The 22,786-nt window shown below is 38.3% G+C and overlaps 1 protein-coding gene across 14 annotated transcripts in view; it reads right to left on the bottom strand.

The window, feature by feature from the left end:
• Positions 1–22,786, bottom strand: part of ATP2B1 (ATPase plasma membrane Ca2+ transporting 1) — a 35,535-nt gene that overhangs the window by 1,896 nt on the left and 10,853 nt on the right. For 8 of the 14 annotated variants that reach the window (XM_080611255.1, XM_080611256.1, XM_080611257.1 and 5 more), the window contains 13 exons: positions 21,887–22,048; positions 20,092–20,306; positions 18,682–18,924; positions 16,122–16,363; positions 13,208–13,445; positions 12,157–12,336; positions 11,992–12,079; positions 11,598–11,704; positions 8,978–9,169; positions 8,564–8,777; positions 8,219–8,430; positions 7,065–7,172; positions 4,493–4,675 (listed from right to left, as the gene is read on the bottom strand). In XM_080611255.1, coding sequence (XP_080467381.1) covers positions 4,493–4,675; positions 7,065–7,172; positions 8,219–8,430; positions 8,564–8,777; positions 8,978–9,169; positions 11,598–11,704; positions 11,992–12,079; positions 12,157–12,336; positions 13,208–13,445; positions 16,122–16,363; positions 18,682–18,924; positions 20,092–20,306; positions 21,887–22,048 — 2,384 coding nt within the window. Of the gene's footprint in view, positions 1–4,095; positions 4,255–4,492; positions 4,676–7,064; positions 7,173–8,218; positions 8,431–8,563; positions 8,778–8,977; positions 9,170–11,597; positions 11,705–11,991; positions 12,080–12,156; positions 12,337–13,207; positions 13,446–16,121; positions 16,364–18,681; positions 18,925–20,091; positions 20,307–21,886; positions 22,049–22,786 lie in introns of all 14 variants that reach the window. The other 6 variants (XM_080611253.1, XM_080611254.1, XM_080611258.1 and 3 more) reach the window with 4 other exon arrangements.

Here is a 22,786-nt window from a genome sequence, read left to right as displayed (position 1 = left end):
AAGTACTGCAAAAAGCTGAAGGGCCTAAGATTCATTCATAGCACTAGAATGGTTCAATTATCTAATATGGGCTAAGTGTTTTTCAGAAGTGAGGCCAACAATTATTTACTTATTCACAAATTAAATCTCAGTGAGTGTTTTATTGGAATACTTGGGGGAGGTGGGAGTGGGGCAAGAGGGAAGAGGCTGGAAATAAGTTAGAGGATAAAAGGGTTACTAATTCTCATGCTAGGAATTAGGATGTCAACTGACTATGAAAAAGCCAAGCAAGTGTAAGCCAATGTCACAATGACTGGACACTTACAAAGAGTCATGCAAAAAAGAATACCACTGTAACAGCTGTAAATATTCGAGTATATACCCATTTACGACACTAGAGAAAGCTCTTTACTGAAGAGTGCTTTGGAAACTTAAGACCAGAACTAGGAAACTGAATACTGTATTGTACAACTACGTAGCCACGACAGGTTGTAACATTGAAGAGACTATTCAAGTAGCACCAAGTATGAGAAAACCAGGTGATCAGCCTTTGCTCGAGTCTTCAATTTACACTGAATTCATGGACAAAATTCCCAGGGAGAATATTATTTCAAGTCCTTTCATTTCCTAACTAATGTTCTTCAAGTCAAAAAGCTAAGTTTATGGAATGCATAACACTCTAGACTGAAATAAGGTAGAATAAAGTACACCTTCATTTTGCAAACTGTGCATGTCCAGGATTGACTTGAATTTAAGCTTTCCAAATTGTGATGTGAATGATGAAACCTCCTGCCCACTCACCCTTTTCCCTCCCACCCCACACATTTCCTTCACCAAATACAGGAATTCAGAATTCATTCTTGCATTGACAAAACAAAGGTTAGGGAGCAGTCAGTAACCCATTTGTCCAACCCTTTTATCAAGATACAGTTTCCCCCATCCGTTAGCTCCCTGTTCAGTTCTCAACATCTCTACTCCGGGTGTACTCATCAAAGCAGTTTCATCCCAAACCTCCTCTGTTGTATAATAAGCAGCAGAGCAACCTTGAGTAAACAAGAACTTACTGTGACAAACAGTAAGTCCAATTTAAAGATATTTTTAAGTACTTCCAAGATGACTTGTTTCAAGCTGAGAAATGTGTTGTCACTAGTGCTCCCATAGAGTTCCTTGGTAGTAAAAATAAAGTGACTTCCAGGTGAAGGAATGAAGGTGGACGGTCAAGCAGACTTCAAAAGCAGCTAAAATACACCAGCCAACCTCACTGAAAACAGAGAAGTGCTCCCCAAAAGCAAGGCATTATCAGATTTGTTACCACAGAATCACTGCACATTATGAGAGTCTTAGGTTCTGACCATGTTCTTTGACGTCCAGAAACAGCGCTGTTCCCCACCCCTAGCCCCTCAGAGTACTTGCACAAAGAATTTTACTCAAAAGCAACATGGCCCCATTTTACAGAGCTGAGCCCCATTACCAATGAAAACTGGGGCAGGAGCAGGGGGGCACACACACAAGGAGGGGACATAACTATGAATACAGGGAGGGCAGGGAACAGGATGTATGTCCTTGAGAAATAAAAGATTACAACAGCAGCTAATACTTTACTGTTCATCACATGAAAAAATAGAGCATGCTGTTAAGGAGTTGGCATGTTACATGAGCTTTAAACAAGTCAAGCAAGCTGCATAAACTGTCTTGGCACTTACCAAGAAAAATCAGCAGTGACAATGCCAGACTAAAAGTTTGCAATGCCTTTATTTGGCATGTTGCATCCCACTGCACCACTGATTTATGTGGCAGAATGAAATATGACTGCCTCGTGGGACTGCTTTTTCATTGCTTACAGATGGTAAGTTAGAACATAAGCAGGAATGGAAAACATTTTTTGGTTTAACAGGACAGATGTAATTATCATAGGAATATAAGTATACCCACAATAGTCTTGATTTCCATGCAGAATGCATATTAAACAAGTGGTCTAGACACTCCTATGAAATCAAGATCCTCAAAGAATCCAGCCATGAAGGCAGAAATCAGACTATCAGTGTTTTAAGTTATATTTAAATCTAGTGTTTCGAAGGCTTTATTTTCAACTACTAAAGACAATTAGATGAGAGGGATAACTATAAATAAATTGCATTAAGTAAGGAGCAAACAAGACAATTTGTTAAGTGCAATTTATACTGTCATGAGACCTTCCTCATATTAGTAACAGAATGGCAAAGGAATGCAGTAAGCACTTCAAATCCTTCTAGCCAGATGGCTGCTTAAGAGTTGCAGCCTCACTTCATAGGAACAGCTGAACAATTTTCCAACAAACAGCTCTGAAAAAGAGACATAATGAAGTAACGCATCTGCTTCCCATTAATACTTATTAGTTATCAAAAGTTGCTGTCCTGGAGGTGTAGCAGAAGGCTGTACTACTTAGTAAGGATCAAAAACTAGTTCTCTGCTATTGTGGCTCCATATCTGCATTGGTCATTTGATGCAATGAGATGCTGCAGTGCCCTTTAGATTCTGATCAAATGGCAGCATGGCATGAAGTTGCTCTCTAGAGAGTTCTGAATGTCTAATTAATGTTCTTGAGTGTAGTTAGGGATACAGGTTACTAATTAGCATTTTAACTAGGAGATGCAATCCTGTGCATCCTTACTGTTAAATCTACTTTTCACATTTCATATTCTTGAGGCATGTGTATTTGTGAGCTGAGCTTCTTAACACTACTGCGAGGTAGGAAAATACTGTCTCACCAATGGAGAACAAGTACAGAGGTAAACACTTGGTGAAGCTCACACAGGAATTCTGGCCAAAGCCAAAAAAAACCCCAGCCCACCCCCCAAAAAAAAAAAAAACCAAAACCCAAAAAACCCACAAACAAACAAAAAAAAAACAACAACAAAAAAAACCCACAAAAAAAAAAAAAAAACCACAAAAAAAAAACCAAAACAAAAACAAGAGAGAACATTTCTTTTAAGACAGCTCCTGAAATTAAGGGTCTTCATCCATCTGGTAATCTGAAAGTTTAAAAAGCAGGTGGGAAAGAAAAGCCCTCTCAGTTTTAAGAAACAATTATTTAACCAGTCTCTAGGAAATTTAAGAAGGAAGTTAACATGGAATATATAATTAAGATGGAAAACTCGTTCAGCAATAGATATTAGCTATCAGTATCCAACTACAACTGTTATGTGTCTTCAGACTCCAGAGTTTAAACTTATATACACGAGTAACTAAATCCCTAGCCTCTACAGAGAGGAAGGCTGTAACCAAAATGCCACTTAGAGCACAATATAAGAAGGGCAGAATTAAGGTAAGGCAATCTTTACTTTCACTGATGGCTTATGAACTGCTGCCAGAAGAACCTAGAGAGAAAAACCCCTTCAGATTTGAATGGCAATTTGAAAATTCAATGCTTAAACCTTATTTTCCTTTTATATGAGCTAACGGAGAGTTCTTCTGACTTGCATGCATTTTAGAAGCCTTGTTTCGCCACCTGAATCCTGATGTTGAGAAAGTTGTGTTATTCAGTTAAAAAGGTCCAACAAAAGCAGAGATTCAGAAGCTCCTTACAGGCTACAAAGAAAATATATTTAGTGTTCCATATTCTAACTACATTCATATTTTTAACATACCATTTGGTTTCCCATCAGCTTGTTTACCTTAAGTATCACTTGTGCTATAGTACAAAACATCTATTTGGTTGACCTGGATCCATGACTACACAGTTTATTCACTTACTCAATGGAAGTCACACTAAGAGGCATATACTCGAACATTTACAACAGTTTTCCCATTTTATCTTAAACATCCCCCTGTACACAAATGGATGAAGGCACAGAATGTGCAGGCTCACAGCTTTCACATTAAAGTCTTTTGTTGAAACTGTTCCACCTGTTCTCAGCCCTCTAAGAAAAAAAAGTCTTGAGGACTCCACTTTGTGGAAGAGCTCTATAAAAGCCTGAACGATGATTTTAAGTACTAAGGAGAAAATGAGAAACGTTAGGTACGTGAATTAGGAAATGTTAATTTCATGCACTTTAGGAACACACACTCACACCCCACAGTAGTAGAAGCAGTAGTAGAGGAAAACACTACATGTGTAGGGGTAGAAATATTTGTTACATCATGGTGCTGGCTGGCGATGGAGGGTTGCCGCCTTAGAGCCCCCTGAATGGTACTTCCACTCTGGAAAGCATTCACTACATCCATCTGCAAGGAATCAGAGATTGTGACAGCTTGCTCAGCAAGAGAGAGAGAGAACAAGAGAAAGGACCATCCCATCTATAACACACAAAAAGTAAAGAGAAAAGGCACTTTTTTTAATAGAGAGATACACAGGCAAGAGTTGCATTTAGAGCTGAAGAAAACAGAGGACTGAGGGATTACACATCCATCCATCCATCCCCCCTTTTGACAGTCTCAGTCACACGAGTTAGAACTGCCACCTTAGTCAAAGGACCGGAGATGGAGAGATTTCCCTCATAACACCCCCCGTGTCCTACCTTTTTCAAGACCATACCTGAGTTTGTATCCTGTTTAGGCCCCTAAACCACAAGATCTGACCACGACGTAATTCTCTCTCAGCGTGATCTATTTCCTCTACGTCTTCTGCTAGTTCTTCTTCAGGAATCTCTTCCTTTTGTGTTCCATGACCAGCTTCTTTAAGGAATTTCAGGCGGCTGGTTGGAATTGTTGAAATCAACTATCGGTGAATGAAAAATATGAATCAGGATTATTCTTTTAAAAAAAAAAAAAAAAAAAAAAGAAGAAGAAAATAAAGGAAAAAGAAATACCAGACGTGAGGCTTAACATAATATCCTACATACAATTAGCAAAGTTGAAAAAACACAAATTCTGTAAATGGGATAAATGCATCAATGTAGAGGGATCCCTGAATAGCTACAAAGCTATGAATATTCTTACCACTTGAACTGATATGTGAAATATAAACCTGGACTACAAATCATCCTTGCTAGGGACACAGAATTCCACTTTCACATTACTTGACTATGCTAGGAAGAAGCAGTACTAGAAATACAAAAGCCATTAATTCTGTTGACTGTGCTTGAATCTACAGCTTTCAGAGCTCCATCCATTTGATGAGCATAATGTGTTACCTCAAATGAGATATATCATTGGAACAAGTCCGGAGGAGGGCCACGAGGATGATCAGGGGACTGGAGCACCTCCCGCATGAAGACAGGCTGAGAAAGTTGGGGCTGTTCAGCCTGGAGAAAAGAAGGCTGCGTGGAGACCTCATAGCAGCCTTCCAGTATCTGAAGGGGGCTTATAAGGGTCCTGGGGAGGGACTCTTCATTAAGGACTGCAGTGATAGGACAAGGGGTAACGGGTTCAAACTTAAACAGGGGAAGTTTAGATTGGATATAAGGAAGAAATTCTTTACTGTGAGGATGGTGAGGCACTGGAATGGGTTGCCCAGGGAAGCTGTGAATGCTCCATCCCTGGCGGTGTTCAAGGCCAGGTTGGACAGAGCCTTGGTTGACCTGGTTTAGTGTGGGGTGTCCCTGCCCATGGCAGGGGGGTTGGAACTAGATGATCTGAGGGTCTTTTCCAACCCTAACACTATTCTATGATTCTATGATCACTTAATGAAAGTAGCAATAGTTACTTCAGAAATATAGAACAGACATGCATTCTTTTGTGACCTGGAAGGTAGCAATCCATTTGCAAGGTAAGTGATGTTTCAAAAACCCTGTCCCAAACTGTTACTTTGAAACTTGGTATACACTATCTTAAACTAAACAAAAGCTACATATGGCCATTCCAGCTTTCCTTTTCATCCCCACCTTCAGGGCTATTCTGGTGAACTATGTAGTTAAGGGGAGTCATCTTTTGATACGTCCCATCTAGCAGATCCAGACCAGTTCCAAGACTGCTTTCCTTGACCATCACAAACCTAGACGACCATTTCAGCAGCTGCAGAGGAAAAAGACTGCTCCAAAAGCAAGATAAACAGCCCTTTATGCTGAAATTGCTATTATGAATGCTCCCAGATCACACTTCAATTTCTATTATTCCCAGAAAATCAAAAGTTCTTTGGCTTTAATGAGATGCTAGAGCAGCATGAACTGCAGCAGGGAAGCTCTGCCCTTGCAAGACGCTTTGGGTCAAAGGTATTTCAAACCATCTTGATTTTTTTCTAGGCTACTTTTGAACCTCAAAGTGACTCTATTTGATTTTAATTTTTTAATTATTAATTTTCCAGAAAACCTTATTAAAAAGCTTATACCCACTTGCAGAATATGCATATATATATATATATATGTATGTACTTACAACTGAAATTCACCCTACCAATTTTATACTGAAACCTGAAGTGTCCTTTTCATAATGGAAGGAAAGATACTGTAATGGAAAACTCTTCATGTGGTATGAAAAGTTTAGACAAGTATGTCATTAAATAATGGAAAACTCTGTTGCTCTAAAGTTTCATGTAAATCAGCTTGCTGCTTACCAGCACTGTTGTGCATGCAATAGTAATGAAACCCTAAGCGAGGGAGGAAATAAAAATCAAAATGCAGTAGCTTAACAGGGAAGAGAACTTTCCAATCATTTCATAATTATGCAAATGAAGATTCAGAGAAAGTTGGTTTTCAGTTTTGCTGCATTTCTTGCTACTCCAGAAGTTTTTAAATCAAGAAAATACTGGCAAGTTTAACAGATCTGATTTTTCAAGAAAATCATTCATTGCAAAGTTAAATATATTTCAACATTAACATGTTCACTGCATCTGTATTCTTACAGAACTTCTAGTACTTATCTGACTAAAGATATAATTTCATATTTTAAAGGTAACTACAGCTTCTTCTAGTTAAAAGTTATTAAGCATAAACCAGCCATAGCATCTAGTTATGAAGTGTAACTAATTGACCAATTCAGAGTAAGGAATATTCACCTAAAGACTTTCTGGCTATTGAACTAGTCAATTTTAATCAGTATTTACTGTTCATCTCCATATATTCATACAGTCCACTTGAATGATCTGAATATTAAAGACACTGTATTTTTCATATTCCGTGTAAAGTATTTTAATGCGGTAGGTATTTGGCATTTTGAAAAAGCTAGTTTACCTGGCCCCAAAGTAGTGTTCCCATGCCCAGGAAAATGGACCACAGCCACTGTTCAATTGAGAGTTCTGAGCAACTGAAAGGCTTCCCACCAAACTGCACAATAATTATCTGTGAAGAGCAACATCATTGAACAACATGTATCAGTGACCTGTTACCAGAAAATGTTTCAAGATCACTAGAGACAACTCTGCATTACAACACAGGATTTTCCATTTTATTAAGCCTACACATCCACTGTCTCGGCAGTTTGAGCAACTTTCCAAACCTATCGTCTTCAGCTTTTCAGTATTTCAACAACTACCTATTTTTCTTCAACAGTCACAATCACAAAAACCTGTTGACTACTTCATTTTGTTTGCAGTTCTGTTTCACAATTACATCATATATTCGATGCTACAAATTTACAGTGGTTATTTATCATATGATCATCACCCATTTAAGAACCCAGTTTATTAATCAGTTTCTACTAACACAAGTTGTAGATCCATAAGACATAAAACACTTCAGAAATAATTCTACAGAATATTACTATGTATCCCACAAGTGGTAAATGTCAGACTTTAAATAATCACAGTGTGACATCTATGCAGTAAATCTTAGGAGAATGGGTAGAGATCTCAGAAATTAAAATAAATGAGCTCCTACTGACTTACCTACTATTAGAAAAAGCTGTATGGGCCCTAATGAGCAAGGTATCCCTCTGCATAGGAATTATATGCATGAAAGTGTGCCCTGGAGAATCAGCAATTCAAGTAGCACGACAGGCATGAAAAGCAGACAGTATTGACCATTAAGGAGGACAACCTGACAGCTGAAAATCCCAAGAGTATCTTCTTTTATTAATACAGAATAAAACACTGAGACAACAACTCAGGAGTTACTTATTTGGGAGGACAGCCCACCAAGTTTATAAAGGGAACACAGTTGCTGTCAGGAGTAATTTCTACATATTTAGGTTTGCTGCCCAACAGTCACTCTGCTGTTCTGCAGAGTGCAACCCTGAAAATAAGAGTAGCTTCTGAAGAAGTGTCATCTAAAAAAATGCCTAAACATGGGAGAATAAGTGAACTAACAATGTGAAACAGAGGTGCATACACTTGTATTGCTTAAACTACTACAAATTTGGTCCCCCCACCCCCCAAGAATTTACTTACCTGCACAAAGAATGTCCCCAGAACAATAGAACAGAAGATAGCATTGTTGAAGATTCCTTCAAACACATTTCTCTCACCATGGATTTTCCGGGCATTAATTTCATTAAAGAGCTGCATCATCACAAATGTGTTAAATACAATAGTATAATGCTCTGAAGGAGGAGCGTGCAGAGGTGCATTTCTTCCGCTGTCGATATCAAAAATTCTCTCACCTGTGTTTAAAAAGCATTTATCAGCAGCTTAATTGGTGTTTTTACACATACATACTACAACAAAAAAATTAGTTTTACAATCACATCTCTGTATAACTTTTAGGATAACTTTGTGAAGCCTCAGTATTCTTACCAGCAAAGAGGAGTGTGAAGACCACTACGAGTTGGTAGAATGCATGACCCAAGATGTTCTTCATCATTGTACGAGAAATCAAAGGCTTGTTTCTACCATAAGGCTTTCGCAACAGCAGAGCTTCAGTAGGTGGTTCTGTTGCCAGGGCAAGAGAAGCTAATGTGTCCATTATGAGATTTACCCACAGCATCTGCACAGCTTTAAGTGGAGAATCCTATAAAGATAGATACATAAACCCTCCAATAAAAGTGAACAAATTGCAGCTATTAGAGGCATTTATTATACAACATGGGCATGTTCTGAGGAACACTATGATCTTTGGACTAATGTTTAACTGAAAGTTTGAATTCAAGAATTAATCAGTCATGACATTTTCAACCATTATTAGCTAAACAATCCACCACCAGTACGTACTTGTGTTATGCATGCTCCTGTAAAAGCAACAATTACTGCTACTACATTGACAGTAAGCTGGAACTGAAGAAATTTGGAGATGCTGTCATACACATTTCGTCCCCACATAACTGCTTTAACAATACTTGTGAAGTTGTCGTCTGTAAGGATAATATCAGAAGCTTCTTTAGCTACATCTGTTCCTGCAATACCCTAGTAGAAAAAGAAAAACACAATGAAATATAACAGGATGCACCAACTTATGTAATAGAAGCTATTATACCCTTGGTCGGAATTCACTTTGAATGCACCAAGCCTGAAAGACTATTTTAATGTAAGCACCTAACATTCTACTGAATCAAGTAAGTTCCACACAAGCATGGGGAAATGTAAATAAAACAGAAACCTTAATGTTGTCTTTAAAGATCTTAACATAAAATCCTCCTGTTGATGATAGACACTGTCCAAGTTGTCCCAAAGAAACGTTAATGAACCCTGTACAAGTTAAAGGCCACCAGATGGTGCAGTACTACAGTTTAGTCTATGTCCTAACTAGTTTGCTATATGGACTTCAGAAGTAGGGCAACCCATGTGTTCCTAACACAGCAGAATGATACACGTTACCAAAAACCTGTTGCAGAAGAGCACTGGCATTAAACAACAGCATATGCAATGTCATTCCATATGACATTCTTAAGTTCTAAGCATCTGCACTCTCCTACAGTATGTAAACAGTTAAGCTAAGTTCTGTGCAATACCTACCTGAAGGATATTTATTTTTCTTTCACCATTTCAGAAACACTAACTCAACAGCAAATTTAATGTCCCTTAGTCTGGATATAGTGTTTTGCCAAGGAAATGAATCACCTGCACAGCTATATGCACACCTTAAGAAGTGTCTTTAAATATCATATAGAGGATGGTATATTTTAAGTGCTGTTTAGATAAGCAGTTAGAGGAATTAGTTTCTTACACAGATGAACATAGACAGCAACTGCAGGAAACATTTCAGTTCTGGAAGATTAAAATAAATCTGCCCTTGAAAGTGCCAACTACAACAGCTATACAACAGCAGAAAACAGATACTCGTTAAAAGAAACCAAGACTGCTACAGTCTAGAACATTTCATACATAGCTGTCAAATTTGTAAGTTATGCTTTTGAAAAATACTCAAGAATGAACAAAAGCTCTTCCTCTTCCCATTTTTTTCCTTCAAGATTAGCATCTAAATCAGTGCAACTGCATGTGGTGTAGGACTGTGGTTGTCTCCCCCTGCCCACCCCCCCGCCTTCAAATGCTTAATAATCAAAAGGAGCGTGACCAGCAGGTCGAAGGAGGTGATCCTGCCCCTCTACTCTGCTCTCGTGAGACCTCACTTGGAGTATTGTGTGCAGTTCTGGTGTCCTCAACATAAAAAGGACATGGAACTGTTGGAACAAGTCCAGAGGAGGGCCACGAGGATGATCAGGGGACTGGAGCACCTCCCGTATGAAGACAGGCTGAGAAAGTTGGGGCTGCTCAGGCTGGAGAAAAGAAGGCTGTGTGGAGACCTCATAGCAGCCTTCCAGTATCTGAAGGGGGCCAATAAGGATGCTGGGGAGGGACTCTTCGTTAAGGACTATAGTGATAGGACAAGGGGTAACGGGTTCAAACTTAAACAGGGGAAGTTTAGATTGGATATAAGGAAGAAGTTCTTTACTGTGAGGATGGTGAGGCACTGGAATGGGTTGCCCAGGGAAGCTGTGAATGCTCCATCCCTGGCAGTGTTCAAGGCCAGGTTGGACAGAGCCTTAGTTGACCTGGTTTAGTGTGGGGTGTCCCTGCCCATGGCAGGGGGGTTGGAACTAGATGATCTTAAGGTCCTTTCCAACCCTAACTATTCTATGATTCTATAATGAGGTTTTAAAGGCTTAAGTGACCTACTGGCACCAAACTATCTAGCTTAAGACTGAGGAGAAATCTTGAGGCAAAAGGAAGCTTTAGGAACCTATCTTATGCTGTTTTGAAAGACAAATGAAAGCTGAAGCCTTCATACTTAATACATGAGTCTACCCAGTATTAGCACTTAAAGCCAAGACTTGGTTTAGCTGCCATTTGAAAGGGTAGTTGAGAATTTAGATTGAGAAAGCCAAGTAATCTAAGAAACCATCCAGACAAATGCAAATCCTAGGTTGTCATGAAACTGTGATACTTCAGCTGTACTAGAGATGTCTCTTAGTATAGACTCCAAAACCACTTTAAGTATCAACTGGCAGTCTCATACATTATAGTCTCCCTGTTCCTATGCATTGTTTCATGGAAAAGAGATGAATCAGCTCATTCCATACTGCATATAAGCTTTACTCAAGGTCAACACAGTATGCTATTTACCACCTAAAGTCATTTTGCCTTACGTTGAACAGATCTCATTTTAGAAGTCTTCAGTATAATTAATTCTGTTCCTACATGGAACATGGATAAGTTAGAAGAATGAAGGAGGAAAAAGTATTTAGTATTAAGTCTAAGAAATGTTGTCTCCATTAACTTAGTTGTATATTAGACTAATGAAACAAGCAAGGTTGTTTAATCTGAAGTGATTTGGTAAGTTACTGTATCAAAATAGGTCTCCAAAATACTGAAGATTAAAAATAAAATATCATACCATAGCAAATCCAACATCTGCCTTCTTCAGAGCTGGACCATCATTGGTACCATCACCAGTTACTGCTACAACTTGCCTCTGTTCAAAGACAGTGCTATCAATTATACCTAAAATGAAATGACATCTTGACGTTAAGAGTTTGAAATTGACAACACAGCACAGATTAAACCTGAAAGAGAAACCCAGTTTTGTCTTCCTCAGTCATAATTTAAAGAAAAAAAGAAAAAAGCCAGAACAAGAACAGATAGACCTAATTGGCTCCACTTCTCAAAGAGGAAAAAGAAAAAAATACATCATTCAGCAAATGAAGACACCCTCATAGGCATTTCCCACTGCTCAGTCTGAGATGTTTTTCTAGGAGCTTTACTTAGAAGCACAGATAGTTTTTAATTACCTTTTACGAGAGTGTGTTTGTCAGTGGGAGAAGATCTTGCAAGAACACGGAGCTTTGGCCAAATTTTATCTATTCGCTCTTGCTCTATCTGCAAAAGAACACTGGTTATATTACACCTTTAGATTTAGAATATCTGCTGATCTACTTCACAATCAGTATGCTTACCTCTCCTTTTTCATTGCGTATTCTCCTGTTAAAGTCTTTGCCCTCTAAACACAGGAAATCTTCACCAGGATTCAGAATACCGCATTTTAATGCAATAGCACGAGCAGTGTTAATGTTATCGCCAGTGACCATACGTACAGTTATGCCTGCACGTTGGCACTTCTTTATTGCATCAGGTACCTGTAAGAAAACACACAGGAGCAGAGACTGCACATTATCTGAATAAATATAGACATGTGAGTGAAAGGAATGTTTTTGGCTCAATCCAGGATAGCTCTTTATTTTAAAATCAAGACTGTTCTTATGGAAAATTTAAAAAAATTAAGTATCTTACTGCAATTATTTTCCTGAAAAACACAGAAATTCTGGCAAAGAGGCTTTGTTGTTGTCATTTCCCGCCTCCCCTCCCCACCTCCTTAGTTTTCAAATACTGCAGTATTTAAAAATACCATAAAAATCCTCATTAGGCTGTAGGTACCAAGTACTGGCTTTTCATTTATGATTGTGTGAAATCAGTTACATCTCAACCCTCCACTATTTTAGCCATGACTTTTTGTGTAAAGTGATGATTATACAAATCAGGCTGGAGTTCCACTTACATGTGTCATAAAAGCTTTCACTGTTTAAAAACACTGCCTCCTTAGATGTCAACCATAAGCCAGACTCCATACCTCAGCTCTCGAGTGACAAACTCTTCTCTCTATTCCCCATGAGAAGCTGGCAACAAGTACAATGGCTAATATTATCCTAAACAATGCTCCTAATATTCCAAGTGGTAAAAAAATGACAAGCTGTTCCATCTACTACTGAGACCCCTCACATTAAGCACCTTAGTTTGTACAGAGCTTCAGTAACACAGCATAAGTGACATTAATAAGTTCTAATCGGCTTTTATAGTTACATTAACTTTCCCCCCCAAGAAGTTAGATTTTCATCTATTAGCCATGCTTAAGGCATACAATAGCAATTCAGTTTTGTGTACTCTCTGCATAACAAACAACATGAATCAAGATCCATAATACAATCACTGCAGTTTAGTCAATGACCCCACCTCAGGTCTCACAGGATCTTCAATACCGACAACAGCAATGCATGTCAGGCCAGTAACAATATCATTTTCATTGTCCCATTCTGGCTCAGGTTCCCCTGCTGGGAAGTCTCGGAATGCCAAGCAGATGGTTCTGAGCCCTTCAGAAGCCATTGGCTCAATTACAGTTTTCACGATATCATCGCGGTCTCTAGGTCTAAATACCTTTGGTTCTCCATTAGCACTCAGTATTTTGAAGCACCTGAAAAGGAATGTTTGAAAAGTTAGCACATTTTAACCAGAAGTTCAGCCCATTCAATGGCTTATTAGCCAACTCCAGTAGGTTTCCACAAGCTTTTTTTTCACTAGACTTGAACACATACAAAAAAGGCCAGTAGCAGCACCTCTGAAACAATTTTCTCCATATGAGCTTAATCTTGTCCCAGTTGCAAAACATCCTAGCTGTGGAAAGTTAACAGAGACAGTCATCCTAGGATGAAAATAATGCCCAACAAACTTAGGACACAAACTTTAGTTACCTCCCAGAAGTATCCATTTGTCCATTGTATGTAAACAGACTAGTGTCTGCATGGTTGAGTCAAGTCAATCCAGTTTCAAGTTCAACAAAATAATCCCACCTTGTTAACAGTTATACAAGTCTCAGAAGTGCAGTATGCTTCCAGAACATGCATGTGGTGCTTAAACAGCTGTAAGCACTAAACTTACAGCACTAAAAGTAAACTCTGGTACTCATACCCTGGAGTAGTCAGGTTTGCCACCCCCCCCCCCAAGTGCAGAGAATTCAGAGTTCTTAATGTGAAATATTAAATTAAAAGCAAATAATTAAATCTGATTTAAATGTTTATATAAGAGATTAGATTCAACACTATGTACTCTAGCATTTTGACACATGCTTTTAGTTGTTTCTTTAGTTTCTTCATGCCAAAAATACCACTGCCTTCACAAACAGCTTATATATACACTTCACTAATACGAATAACACTACCAACTATTTTGAACAATAAATTTAGTCTTGTTCATCTGCATCCTTAGCCAAGTTTTGCCATAAAGCAATGCCATAAGCACTCGTTTTACAAATTAGTACTAATGTAGCACTGAAAAAAACTGTAAGAATTTATGACTTTTTCCAAAAATATTAAGTTCAGACCTGGCATATCGCTCAAGACGACTACTGTTATGTGTAAGTGTTTAGTCCCGAGGGGTTAGGGAATTCTCAGGTGTAATACATATAAAAAAGTTTCCACCTTGTCCAGGATATGGAAATGGAAATGAAGCAGTCCCTTAAAGCTTCATAATATTCATCATAACTGAAATTTGAAGTCTAAATTTTCTGATTTTGGTTATCTATTCAAATGTCAGCAACCAACTAAGGATATCTTGTGTTACCTGCAGTCACAGGGCTTATGATAAATTCAAAGCATTCCAAGATTACTAAATGGAAGCCAATAAACTTTAGGTAAAGATTATATTGAAATGTATTTCAAATATTTGACTTGAGCACAAAGGAAAAAAAAAAGTTAATGAAGCTGCTCTGCTTGAAAAAGTTTGCTGCATTTTTTTCTACACTTGTTAGTGAATCATTTGCATCTTATAAATATTCACGTTTAACTTTTCCGTGCTCAAGAACAGTCATTCATGTTATAATAACGAATAAGCAGTACAATTGAGAAATGAGGTTACAAACTCTGATATTAATTTCTGGCACTGCATAGGCAGCGGGTAAAGAAAGTGGTTTATGCTGCTAAGACTTCTCCCAGTCAGTACATACTCTGAAATAGTTTTGGAGTTACAACTATTCCAACAGTATCCAAATCAGTTTTCTTGTTCTTTGCCAAGTGCCCTTATTATTTATTTTCTTATCTCAGGTATGAAGCCAAGTGGACCACATGAGGCTGAATGAGTTCTATCAACTTCTATATTTCAATTGCTCAGTAACATAGTAAGGTACAAAATACTTCTGAAGATAGATGCAAACATAGGCATACTTACTTATTCAGTGATGAGACTTGACTTAAAACCTCACTATGAAAAAAATTACTTCTAACTTCTGTAGTGCATTAGGACTTTCCTAGATGATTGTTTGGGGGTCTAGTAGCAAGCAAAAAGGTAAACTGAACAGATATTATCTATGTGCTACTTGGACTAGACACAATCTGACGTTAGAACCAAGACCAGACTGGCTACCACTGCTGTTCCTAGAGAACATGATGCATACATGCTTGACTTCCCTTCTCGTCTAATTAGGACTTAACACAGCATTCTTTACACCTAAAGGTTTGTTCCAGTGGTGACTAATCTCTCAGTAACAGTTTTATCTCATACTAATAAATCCTCTATAGACGGGCAGATGGATAAAGAAGCAATTTGCTTTGTCACATTAAAAGAACCTCAAGTTTTTCCATTGGCCAAGTCAAACCACCTTTTAAAATTACCAACTTGGACACCAACCTGCACAGTCTTTTGAAACTAAAAGCAATCACTTTTCAAAGGCACAAGTGCTTCCTGGAATCTAGGCATAGTAGCTGCTGGGACTTTACTGGAAGATGAATGAGCACTTTGACCAACCACACCTAAAACTTGAATAGTTTACCTACAGAACTGATCACTTCATAGATACTTTCCTCTAAGAGAGTTCACAAATTAATCATAACCAGCTCATTTTTGGGGGAGCAGGGCTGGGGTGTCAGAATTAAAGTAACTTAAACGCTAATCGCCTTTTTTGCTGTAGAAAGTCAAACAATTGAAGGAGACAAGCTGGGAAGCTGGCTGCAGTCAGAAAGGTACAGACTGCTGCACTTGTTTGAGAGTAGGGCAACAGAAGTATTTCACAGGCACAATGTTGTTTAGCACTTCAGTCTCCTCACTTATCAGAACATTTAGCCAAATTTAAGTGCTGAATTACAATAGTTGTTCTTACTTTTTAAGAACTATCTCAGAGGCACCTTTACTGAATATCCGGAAACTGCCATCAGAGTTTTTTAAGACAGTACTCATAGACTTTCTAACAGAGTTGAAGGTGTACACTTTGTACAAATCCTCTTCTGGTATCTCATTTCTTACATCCTGATAATCACGCTTTAAATCCAAGAGCAATCCCAGCAAGGCACATTCAGTTTTATTTCCAACATGACGTGGTAGGCCACCTTCTTTTTCAGGAGGCTGCAAGAACAACAAGAACCTTCACTGATTAGGAGGTTAACTTATGAACCACTGAAGTACAGCATTTAGAAAAAAAGAAGCCAAGGCCAAGCTTAACTCTGGGATGGGGAAGTTTCACTTTCACAATGCTTACTCTATAAATTCATGAGTCATGAGTCAAAGTCCTACTGCTAGCTTTTATAGGTAACTTCCGTACCTGTTTAGGATCTTTCAGTCCCTTTCTCAAGGCTTAAAAATCACTCATTCAGTTTGTATCAAATTGTAACACGGTATTTCTAAAAGGTATTTTCCATTACCTGAAATGATCAGATTCTGATCAATTGAGTGTAGTCCCTGAACAATTACTTGGCATTTTAAAAATATATACAAGTTTACTTAAATTAGCATTGTTTCTGCTAAATTAAGTGTCCTTTCCTGTAATAACGCTTCCTCAATACTTAAGACTGCGATCACCTCACCTGTTAGGCTTCCATTGAAAAACCTAAGTCCCTAAGCTTCTTAAGTCTCACTACAAGTTCCGTTTTCCAGGCTATGGCCTATTTAACTGGAAAAAGTTCAGAAACAAGTTTCCAACCCTTTATTGCCAGAACAAGTTTCTTACCTCAGCCCTGTGAAATATGCACATACTAGTCCTGTAAGTAAAGTGCAAAAATTTCTCTCAAGTTATTTCTGAACCTATATAGCTGTAACATTGCAGTGTAGTTTGGAGCAAAAACCTGCAGAAACAGCCTCACATGCCTCAAGCGGCTAGAGCTGAACCGTATTAATCACGAGTGAATGATCCATTTTCATTTTTCAGAGCAGCAACATTTTGGATTTGACTGTACTGAATGCTTGCACTTTCAAAATGTTCACTTTAATGTGCAGTTTAAGATGTCCAGTTCTAAGCTTGCCAGTAAAAGAGACATGGACATCCAGAGCACCTGACATGTGAGGAGTGGCAGAGAACTGGGACTGTTCAGCCTGGAGAAGGCTCTGGGGGAGAAACTTATCAGTACGTACTAAATGCCTGAATGGGGCAGGCGGATGGAGCAATGGTAAAGACTGCCAAAGCCAGGTTTCTTAGTGGTGCACAGTGAAAGGACAGCAGGCAGCAGCTGCAAAGTGGAACTCTTGAAATTCTATTTGAAAATAAGGAAACACCTTTTTACTCTAAGGGTGGTCAAATACTTGACCAGGTTGCCCAGAGGTTTCAGAGTCTCCATCCTTTGAGATTCTTGAAACTTGACTGAACACAGCTCTCAGCAATGTGTTCTGACTGATCCTGCTTTGAGCAGGGGGGTTGGACCAGAGGATCTCAAGAGATTCCTTTTAGCCATTTGTGATTCTGTGAAACAGACTAACTATGACTGCCTTGGGTGTAATTTGATTAAAATTATAGTAGTAAGGGACCTGGTCAGTTTACATGCAGCTGTTTGGTTTAATTTCTATATAAAAATCTTTAGAAAATTAGACTGTGAAATTCCTCACATGCTACAAATCATTAGGAGTATTACAGTCTTTTTTCACAGGAATCAGTGCTGGCAATCTTGATGTGCCATCTTAAGTACTGCTATTGAAGGCTGGCTGAAAAGTAGCTTTTGGACTGGGGTTTTACTGCTATTCCTATACAAAGCACTCACAGCGTAGACTTCTACTAAACCTTGAAGTGCTAATTTATTCTTTAAAACTAATTACTAGTTATTTTTCCTGCCTAAAAGAATACAAGTTATGCAATACATGGGAATAACTACAGCAAGGAAGCTACATAGCTTCAGAAAATGATGCACGTAAGTGCTAACCAGTCCAGTATTTAAAATGTGTAATGGTCCATTATTCTTTTCATTCCAAAGTATTTTCCAAGTCTCAAACAAGGTATGAGCAAAGATATTACAATTCTAAAGCCTACAAACTCATACAACAGTACTTGGAATAAAAATCCATTAATACCCTCATCTGTACTTGCATTTTCCCATTCCATTCCAGCTGATGTTATACTCCTCTTACACGCTTACTTTCGAGTAGCGCTCAAACCCAGCCAAGATGTTTTTCAAGTAAGTTAACAGCCCCACTTATAAAAACAAATTTAGATACAACTGTGATCTTGAAGTTGTCTTTCTGAGATTGTATCTTTGAACTACCAGTTCTAACTGAAATAAGCTATTTTTGCAGTTTACGTTCAAATGAATGCCTGAGCAATCTACAGCAGGTATAAAATACCCTATGCTGCATTCTGTCACACACAGTTATTTAGCTGACTACCACCATGTGGCCACCAGACAATTTGGAAATTTTGAGGAAGTTTTTTTACCTTGATTAGAATGAAGACATCCACTTACCAGTATTTTGGAAGTATAAGCACAATTAACCGAAATTCCTGTCACAAGGTAAGCCATGGTTTTCTCTGGAATAGCTTCTGGTTCTGGAATTTTTTTATAATGTTTTTCATTGATGTAGGCTTGGACCACTGTCATTCTGTTCATGGTCAATGTTCCTGTTTTATCTGAGCAAATAGCTGTTGCATTGCCCATTGTTTCACATGCATCCAGATGTCTCACCAAGTTATTATCTTTCATCATTTTCTAAGGAAATAAAAGCAGTCAACAGGTATAATCATTACTTCACATTTCAGATATTCTCATTTAGGGTGTCCAGTCTTACACAGCAGCTTCAGAAGATACTGAGCCTTTAAGTCATCTAGCATCTTAGGAAGACTTTGTAGCTGCCACAGTCAAGGATTCCTTTAACTCTAATATATCACAGTAAACTTCATTTTGAACAAGGTTCATAAATAGACTTAATCCCTTACATCTGCATGTCTCACTGACTACTGATGCTATTCAGGCTGTATTATGAGCAAATAGCTTATGATGATATTTAAAATTGAGAAGAGGTACAGACTGAGCTTTACCAGACACAACAAAATGAATGAATGAATAAATAAATAAATAATCTTTCTGCTTATAAGAAAAATCAAGTAAGCTGTGCCACAGACTTATCTGAACATCAGGTGACATATATTTCAAAGAGCTAAAGTCAGACTTGAAATCAAATACAAACTGGGAGCCTAATGTTTCAGCTAAGATAGTGAGGACTACGTAAATTTCATAGGCCAAATATCTCTTTAAATTCTTTACTTAACAGATTTGGATAGTATTTTAACCTTGAAGAGGCAGTATTCAAATGATAAAATGCTAAGGCCACTACTAGTTAGTGTTGCAAGTTAAGTCTTAGAACATAGGCTAAACAGCCATATCTTTACAATTATATTTTCAGATTAATAACGCCCCAGCATGAGGAAGCAATAAGAAAATACAGAGAACAAAGAACATGAATTAAAAAATATGTTGCAAAATAAACAGAAAGCTGTATATTCTACAATATTCAATCCTCAAGGAGAATCAATCCAGAAACTTTTGTAGCAGTTGCTTAACACAGTTAGGTAGAAGTTCAGCTTTACAGAAGAGTTTGTTATTTACAAATTCTAACACATTATTTATTATAAGCAAATGCTACAATGTTGTGAGTTAAACCCACTCATCTTTAGATGGTGACAACAGCCTGCCACTGCTCACTGTTCATGTTAACATGTATTCAGATATTAAGTAAAATACTTATGTAGTTCAGGGAAACATGAAAAGCTTCTCCCCAGTCTGTTACGTATGTGATGCACCATACCTAAACTGAGATTTACAGCTGATGAATACACCCACCTACCCTTAAAATCTGTTCCACACCTATTCACTTACCTTAACAGAGTAAGCCAGAGATATAGTGACTGCAAGTGGAAGACCTTCTGGTACTGCCACCACCAAGACTGTAACTCCAATAATGAAGAACTTCACAAAATACTGAATATAAATTGGTGTACATTCAGCAAGCCAAGGTCTCTTCTGAACCCAGAAGGTATCAATTATAAAATATAACACAAGGATAATGACTGTAATTGCAGACATCAACAAACCTTGTTAAAAAGAGAATAAACAGTTGTCAGAAAGTATCTCAAATATCTGGCAATATAGACTCAAGTGCAAATACTTCTGCCTTTATATGAGCTAGATAGTAATTATATAATTTTTCAACAGGCAAGTCAGGAAACACTGAAGTAGTTCTCAAAGGTGTTCCAACTTCCAATGCAAGTACTTAGAAACTTCCAATATCTTTTTTTCCCTCCATCCATTTAATTGAAAAGTGAAAGATCTAATTATGATCAGGATAGACAAATATGTAATGTAAATTGACTAAGCAGAACAGGAACTGAAATAATTCAGCAGACCTTGAACGACTGTACTGCTGAATTAGTCACTAGAGAAAGCTGCTGACAGTCTGTACCCTGCTTCCTCCTGAAGCTGGGATTAAATATGGCAGCTAAGCACAGTGTTCAGTGAACTGGAATAACTGGGAAGACAAACCAGAACGGCTACTAGCAAGCCAAGCAGCACATTTAAGACACCACATAAAAACAGTGAAGGAAAATGGATCTAGCTGGAATAAAGGAACAGAATTCACTGTATGAAGCGTCAACTCTTTATAAAAAGGTGCTTCAGTGTGTGCAGGACAGAAAAATGCATGTGTGAAGTAGATGAGCATTAAGGGTATGTGGAGAGTTACAATGGGTCAAAAAGTGAATAAAGGAAAACAGAAGCCCTATGAAACGTAGGGAAAAAATAAAAGTGTTATAAGAACATTACTTCATATTAAACATGCCATGGAAGCTTTATTCCACATTTGTCAGTACAAGTCTTCCTGAAAAATTAACATTCCTATACATAACTAGACTGCTAAAGCTAAAAGCTTAATTTCCTTTGTTTTCACACTGTAATTGTCTTATGACATAGACGCTGAAGTCAGCCCTTTTTAAGCTGTGGGCTAGGCTACAAGACTTCTTAAAGTCCCTAACCTAAATCTTCCAATAATTCCACATGGGTCAAAATAAACCCTGAAATATTTTAATTAAACCTCTACATGGTAGATAACATAGCTTAAAATTTACACTGAACTTCACTGTTGTTTTAGCCTACTTTCAAGAAGCAACCATTTACAAAGACAGCTGAATACTAGCTGATTGAAGAATAACAGAAGCTAAAGGATAGTAGAAAGTCAAAAAGTGCTGTATACTGTAAGGCATATGTTAAGTGGAAATATCTAAGCCTCTGGAACTACCAGAGATAACCTGGTTGACCCTACTACATTTTCCAGACTTCACTCAACTTATAGTTCTCTAGGTACATCAATAAATGCCTTATCTAAAAACAATCTTTTGTAACAATTGTCCAATGTTATGAAGTTCAAATTTTGTCTTCCAGAAGCTGGCACTCTAAAGCCTGAATCTACTTAAATCAAGGAAAAATAAAAGTCATCCATATGACAATCTGAGAAGCCATCAGCACACTCAGTGGCATATTTGCATGTACTGGAATTTTGCACTTAAATAATCAAACCAGTCAAGGCTAGCTACTTCAGTTATCCCCTCACAAACTGCACACATTCCAATTTTATTCAAACACGTGATATCAACATAAGGAGTTTAATGACACATCATACCTGCTTTGCCAATCTGAACTGCGAGCTTTGTAAGCTTGCCTTGAAGAACTGACTTCTCTTTCTTTGGCAAATTTGCTCTCTTCTTGTCTTTCTCATCTCCATCCCCACCATCCTCACTCTTCAGTGGTTGCATTTCCATGGCTGCACCATCCTGGGCTTTAGCTAGAAGATAAGATCAAAGTAAGTTTATCCACTGGGGAGCCCCCAAAATCAGTGATACTTACAAAGCTTACCAACACCAGTACTGCGTAGCACCTTGTACCCAGAGACGCCATACTACACATGAATGTTTAAACAAGTATATTGGTTGCAGGTGCCCAGGTGCAGACAGCAGGGGAGCTGCAGCCCATGGATAAGACCATGTTGAAGCAGGCTGTCTCCCTGCTGCCCACCAAGTACCACAGTGGAGCAGATCTCCACCTGCAGCCCATGGAGGACCCCAAGCCACAGGAGGGGGATGTGCCCTGAAAGAAGCTGCAGCCTGTGAAAGGCCCGTAATGGAGCAGGCTCCTGGCAGGAGCTGTGGCCCGTGAAAACCCACACTGGAAAAGTTCCAGTAGGATACAGTCGTTTTTGAAGGACCCTGTGATCAAGAAGGGGAAGAGTGTGAGGACGAAGGAGCAGAGACAAGCGTTATGAACTGACCAAAAAACCCTGTTCCCCATCTCCCTGCACTCCTCAGGGGTAATCAGGAGTGAAGCTGAGCCTGAGAGGAAGGGGAGGCAGAGAGGAGCAATTGTTTAAAATGTTTTTGTTTCTCACCATCCTATTCTATTTTTAATTGGCAGTAAATTAATCTCCCCCAAGTTGAGTATGTTTTGCCTGTGAAGACAATTAATAAGTACCCCCTGTCCTCATATCAACCCACAGGATTTTCATCCTATTTTCTGCCTTGTCCTG

Source organism: Psittacula echo, assembly GCF_963264785.1.
Source record: "Psittacula echo genome assembly, chromosome: 1".
Lineage (NCBI taxonomy): Eukaryota > Metazoa > Chordata > Aves > Psittaciformes > Psittacidae > Psittacula > Psittacula echo.
The sequence above is the reverse complement of the archived record's forward strand: the minus strand, read 5'-3'. Positions and strand labels throughout refer to the sequence as shown.